Source organism: Sinocyclocheilus anshuiensis, unplaced genomic scaffold, assembly GCF_001515605.1.
Source record: "Sinocyclocheilus anshuiensis isolate Anshui unplaced genomic scaffold, SAMN03320099.WGS_v1.1 scaffold705, whole genome shotgun sequence".
NCBI lineage: Eukaryota > Metazoa > Chordata > Actinopteri > Cypriniformes > Cyprinidae > Sinocyclocheilus > Sinocyclocheilus anshuiensis.
The window spans coordinates 388,757-395,555 of record NW_015536493.1 but is presented as its reverse complement, the minus strand read 5'-3'; the positions used below and the strand labels follow the sequence as shown (position 1 = coordinate 395,555).

At 38.5% G+C, this 6,799-nt stretch overlaps 1 protein-coding gene across 2 annotated transcripts in view; it reads right to left on the bottom strand.

Moving 5' to 3' along the window:
* The window catches only part of bckdk (branched chain ketoacid dehydrogenase kinase), a 20,101-nt gene that overhangs the window by 4,468 nt on the left and 8,834 nt on the right, over positions 1-6,799 (bottom strand). For both annotated transcript variants that reach the window (XM_016482275.1, XM_016482282.1), the window contains 2 exons: positions 5,102-5,230; positions 1,492-1,581 (listed from right to left, as the gene is read on the bottom strand). In XM_016482275.1, the coding sequence (XP_016337761.1) occupies positions 1,492-1,581; positions 5,102-5,230 (219 nt within the window). The remainder of the gene's footprint in view (positions 1-1,491; positions 1,582-5,101; positions 5,231-6,799) is intronic.

Below are 6,799 nucleotides of genomic sequence, written 5' to 3'. Positions count from 1 at the left end.
GTCGGAAGGAGGGACTTTGTAGAAAACGAAGCGTTTGAGAGAGGCGGGGCATAGAGGACCCACAATAATGTACAGTATTTGAAAAATAATGTGTTTTTTGAACATTAAAGCATGTCAACATATTCTGTTACACCAAATACACAAAATAATGATCTTTAAAAAAGCATCATATGACCCCTTTAAACAACACCTGATCAGATTTAATTAGTTATAAATAAGATGCACAAAACTATTACTTATATTTTTGAAGCAAAGTCAAAATGAACTTAAACTTTATGAGACTTAGATTATTACATATACACTACCATTCAAACGTTTGAGGTCAATTAGATTTAATGTTTTTGAAATTAGTCTTATTGCATTTACAATTTAAAATAAAATAAAATATTTTAAAATGTATTCCTAAAGCTGAATTATCAGCAGCCAATACTCCAGTCTTCAGTGTTACATGATCCTTTAGAAATCATTCTAATATGCTGATTTGGTGCTCAATATATATATATATTTTTTTTTAATTTTATGAATATTAGAAACAGTTGAGTGATCAAATATTTTGTGGAAACCATGATACATTTTTGCAGGATTTTTTGATGAATAGAAATGTCAAAAGAACAGCATTTATTTGAAATAGTAAAGACACTTATAATGTTCTAAAGGATTACAGCCACGCTTGATTAATTTAATGTGTCCTTGTTGAATATATATCTTTCAAAAATAAAATCTTAGTGGTAGTGGTAAAATGGTAGTGTACATACACATATACATACAATAACATAACTTTTCCTGTTGAAATTGTAAATCATGTTTCACAAACCTTTAACCTTCTAAAAACTGTGTAAACATCAAATAGAGCATGAATTTACATTGGACCAAAAACAGAGAGGACTTTGCATCATCACTTCAGACATCCAACAAACACTACTGAAACTAGTCAATACAGACACGGAGCTTTCCATAATTTTATGGTAAAATAAACTTTGTCCATGAGTAATTATGCTGAGTGTGGAAAGAGGTTTTAACCAGACTGCTGAGTGTGCACAGTGGGATAATGGACCTGGTAAATAAATACAGCAGCACTCCACATTATGAGGTCTCTATGCAAAGAGTAGCTCAAATATCTGCTAACTAAATGCTTCACTATTTCCAGGAAAAAGCATTAATTTCATTCTGCTGAGTTTACAGCAGACCAACCACACCTAAAAGCTTAAGTGTCCATGTATTCGTTCAGACAGGCAATAATCAAACAGTTTTGCCAAGAGATCTGACTCAGCTCTCTTTAAATTTCATACTCCAAACAACATGAAAACTCAGCATGAATCTGATTTTTTACATTTGTATTGTATTGTATTTGAAAACCAATTCAATTCTGTTTCAGTGTGAATGGTCAGTTGGCAACTCAAATGTTTTATTTAGAACTCATGTGCATGTAAAGTCATACAATGTATTATCATGCAGGTGTGATGTTTCAATAGCATTAGCTTACAGACTCACCTTATGACAAAGTCTGTGTCATTGTTGGCGATTGTGACCACAATGTCAGGCACATTGTAAGGAGTGTCCAAGTGACTCTCCATTGTGGCCCTGAAGAACACAAAAGAATCCCTTCATGAGCAATCTCGTATGAACATCTGATCATAACAAACTCATGATGAAAACTCAGTAGAGGCCTGAAATAACTGTGAAAGCTCTCCTTTCTCCTCTGACTGAGAAACATGATAAAACATGATAAAAAGTTTTGTGAGCAAGAAAACTGCATGTGACAGGGATATGTCTAAGACACTGGAAGCATCTTCAGGTCTTGAGCAGAAATTTCATTTTCTTTGTGGGTATTATGATCAGAATCAGAATCAGCTTTATTCGCCAGGTGTGCAAACACACGAGGAATTTGTTGTGGTTTTTTAAGGTGCTCCTGGTACATACATACAGTGGGTACGGAAAGTATTCAGACCCCCTTAAATTTTTCACTCTTTGTTATATTGCAGCCATTTGCTAAAATCATTTAAGTTAAGCCTAGATGTTCTAGTGCACAGAGATCTGTAGCGTCTGCCTGAGGGGAGAAGTGCAAACAGGTTGTGTCCGGGGTGAGAGGGGTCTGTGATGATGTTTCCTGCCCGTTTCTTCACTCTGGAGTTGTACAAGTCCTGAAGACTGGGCAGGTGCACACCAATGATATATAGGCTAGTACAGTGTTTCCCAACCGGGGTGCCGCGGCACCCCTGTCGAGAGCAGGGGTGATGGACAGCCTGATGGATGAAGCTGTCCTTCAGTCTGCTTCCGGCCACACTTGTATCTGTTTGTGAACTGGTTTGGTGACTTTAATGAGTGGTCTGTATGCAGGCATTAGCATGACAGTGATGTGGTCTGAGGCACCGAGGTGGGGGAGGGGGAGGGCCTTGTAAGCTCCTCTCTGTGTGGTGTAAACAAAGTCCAGAATGTTGTTTCCCCGAGTTGGAAAGTCTATGTGTTGGTGTATTTTTGGGAACACGCTCTTTAAGTCTGCGTGGTTGAAATCCCCAGCCAAGATGAGAAAAGCATCAGGGTGGGCTGTCTGCTGCTCACTGATGTGCTGGTACAGTTCATTTAGTGCCTCGCTCCTGTTGCTGTTGTTGGAGCTGGGAGGGATGTATACAGCAACGAGCAACAAATATGTCCAGCGTAATATTAGTTCATTTTAATATATTTGAACAAAACCTAATCAATATTCATAACAAAAATGTTGTGAAGTCATAAACTTCCACCAATCAAAAGTTCTTCAGCTGACACTGTCCCTACCAATTTTAATACAAAGTCATGCCCATGCCCAGAAATCAAAAGAATGCAGTAGCCCCTCACTGCAGAACACAAGATCCAGGGGGCGTGGTTGGATCCACATCTAGGGGGTGGAGATTGGTAGGTTTAGGGATCAGGGGGTGGAGACGGGTAGGTTTAGGTATATGTAAGGTGGGAGGAGTTGGATCGGGATCCAACCACGCCCCCTGGATCTTGTGTTCTGCATTGAGGACCATCTCAAAGAATGAGGCATGTGATGAGTTTCACAGTCTGTGTCTTGGGTCACTCTCAGTAAGCCAACTGTGACTTGCTCTTCTGCCAAGAACACGCCGTTCTCTAGTGACTGGCTGAAGAGGAGTCTGATCCAAACATAAAGAACCATGAGAACAAGACCAGACACATGTCTCTCAATTTGTAAGACAAGCACAATACAGGGCTTTGGAGGTATTTGAGTCAAGGTTTAAAAGTTCTTTATGCTTATTATAAAAGAATATTTCTCTGCCATACAAAAAACTCCTATGTTCATGGTGGCTGTACAATAACAGATGAAGAGCATCTAAACATTCCATGTAAACATTCCTGTTTCACGCTTGCGTGTATTGTATGAAAGTTAAGAGTTTAGTGGTCCTATTTAGTCATGAGAACTTGCACAGACCGGGTTAGTAAACAATTTAATCGCATTAGTCTCATGTTACCACACGGAGTTTAAATCATTTAAAAAATTTATTGTCATTTTTATCCCAATGCAATATATTTTTCCCTGAAGACTGTCATCATGAAGTAAACATGATTTGTTCTTTTTTAAAAGCAGAGGAACAAGTCAGAATTATGTTTTTGCCATAGGTGGCAACATGTCAGTTGCTGTTGATAGAGCTGAACTTGTATTGAATCCAGAGAACATTCCTTTTGAAAAAAGAACAAAACATTGGCGGTTTCTAATTTAGGTTTCCATCTCATTTGTAGAATAACTATAGACCTACATACTCCTCCACTGTATGGAGATCCATATGAAAAATGTTGGTTTTCAGTGCACTGCATTATTTTAAGAGGCTTATCTGTAGAGAATGTTTTGGATAGTTTGCCACCGTCATAGAAAACCTGTATCGTACCATTGAACTTGAACTGAACTTGGCAGGCAGTCCGTGTGGGTGACCTCATACGAACGTTACGAAGACTGCAAATATCAGAGAGAGAGAGGGGAGCTATACTAGAACAGGTCCCATAACAGGAACTTCAGCTTTCTTATGGATACAATTATAAAGACCTCATAAGTGTGTCCTCATCATAGTAGCTTTCAACTAGATTTTTTGGTTTTCTAAAATATGTTATATGGGCAAGTGTGTATTCTGGGCAGTTGTTAGGGCACTGGTTTGTAGTTGCTTATTGGTCAAGTCAAAAGGGGGCCTAGTCTCAAGTCCATGAGATACTTGCACTGATTTGATCATCCAGCAGGTAAACAAAATATCAGCAACAGTGACAGTTATGCATGTCTAAGCAAGCTAAAAGAAGTTCAGGAGGTTTTTTAACATAGTAACAGAAAAATAACCAGCTAAATGAATAATTACCAGTGAAGCCACTTCAAAATCATTTGTTTTAAAATGAGTTTGACACCATAAATCAAGATAAATGTGTTATGCAAAACCTTTCAAATAACGTTAACGTTTTTCATTAAACCTTTTTCAGAATTAGTAGTATTATTTCACTTTGACCTTTTCAATAAGGATTTAGAGGAGGAAAGTCTCTAAACAGGGACGGAGCTCCGTGTTTTCTTTTTTGCATTACTTATTGCTGTTTATCTCACTATAATATCTGGCACTATATTGCGTCTCTTTTTAGCTGAAATGCTTTTGGCATTTCATAACTTCAGTGCATCTGATGGCTGGGTCACAATGACCCATGCTTGCCATAACTGCCTCAGATTGAATGGCCAGCAATCCTGTACAACCAGGAAAAGTTCCAAACTCAAATTCTTGCATAACGTGTCTGAAATGTAAACGACTTGCTTTTCCTGGCGTTTCACCAAAGGCTATAGTGTTAACACATGGTTACACTACAATAACCCCATCATGCACTGACAGACAGGAGAAATTGCTTAGACACCTATTTTTGGTCGTCGTTCATGTAGCAACAGATACCACTGTATCATACTGGTAAAAGTTCAATATTGTCCATATGAGCAGCTGCTAAGACAACACTCACCACAGTCCAAATAAAGCAACTGCTTTAACAGCAAATCTGACTGTCACAACAGGATTAGATAGTTAAGAGAGCATAGTAGAACGGGAGGTGTGTCGTTTGTGTCACATTGACCTATATGTGACAGGAATGTTACCTCATGGCGTTCTTTAGCAGCTCAGGCAGGATGTAGTCCAGCGGCAGTGGAATGAAGGGAAAGCGGGCCGCCACATGGCCATTAATGCGAACCCGTGGAGAGTTCCCGTACTGATGCTCACAGAGCCGTCTTGAGGGGAACAGAGGAGATCAAGACATTACACTACCATTACAAGTCTTTTAAAGAAATTTAGCACAATTTATTTCCAAATTTAAGCAAAAGTCTTCAAAATGATGTTTTTAAGATCATGAGAAACATCAAATAAACTGGTCAAAACACTGGCATTATACATAAACACAAACAAAATTGCATATAGAGAAAATGCGGCACATGCTACTGGTTCTGCTTCACCAGGTTACGCAAGTACTGGTAAATGAATTGCCGTCTTGAGCATTTCAATTAGTCTAAAGCATTTTTTTTAAATAATTTGACACTAATTAAAGAGAGTGTCTCATTCATAGCCAGAAAAATGTGGTCTCTGTCTGGTCTTTGAGGGACGGCTTTGATCATGCCACTGTGAAGAGGAACAGGGCAGCTCTGCTGATGCAGCATATTAATTGTCAGACTCTCATGAGACGAGCAGAGCAGCCTGACCTCCAATCTTGCATAAGACCACAGAGAACGGTTTTTAGGACTGTAACAACTAATCGATAATGAAACTAGACAATTATTTCAGATCAATCCACATGAAACCAAAACAAACATACTATTATTGGGCAGAATATGCTGCAAACTGCACCAGACTTTAGGTTGAAAGTCAGCTTAGTATAGAGGAGGAGAAACTGATCTCTCAGATCAGAATGAGAATACAGAGATATTCTGTCCATTTGTAGGCTGAAGGAATGAGTAACTGATTGGAAAAAGTGAAGTAAAATAAGAGGGATGGTGCAGGTGTATGAGGCTTTAGCAACTGCACGTTCCTCATAAAACCCGTGTCTGCATACTGCACACAACCTGCATTGTGAGTGTGACCTGATTCTTTTCAACAAAGAAATAACCAGGAAGAATGTCTGACATTTCAGCAAAAGCCTCTAAACTTTCAACCAGCTGATGAAGAGAAAAACGGAAAGTAACTAAGACAATAGGGGAAACATAAAAAAAAAAGACTGTGTTCTGATTGGATAATGCAGTTCAGGGAATTCTTTCTCTTACAACAGAAGCAAAAATCTTGTTCATCTGTAAGATCAGTCATTTAGATGACCATCTTACATGAGATGATTTATGAGGCAGAATTTACAACATGCAAGACATAAACGGATAAAGTGTTTGAGCCGCTGTATATGATCATCTTTAGGAAATGTGCGTAAGTGGCAATGTTATGAAAATTCAAGTTCTCTGACGAATGTAAAGACTTGAATGTCAAAAATAATGTGTTTTTTTATGCTGGTTCATTTGCTGGCTCATCATGGCATGCAGTAACTGTATTCACCAGAAAATATATTAAACCTTAAGATTTCTTCACAATATAACTATTTCTAATTAGGGCTGCACGATAAATCGCATGCGATATTTAACGTGCATCTTGTCAGTAAAGCCATTCTGTAATCAGCGGTAAATCTCCATCACGTGCGGGCTTTCACATGGAGCAGCATTAACTACACAGAGCAGTTGTTCACCGACAAGCTGCGCAAAACATGCGCAAAATATGATCGTGGTTTTGCGCAGCTTGTCAGTGAACAATGGCTCTGTGTAGTTAAT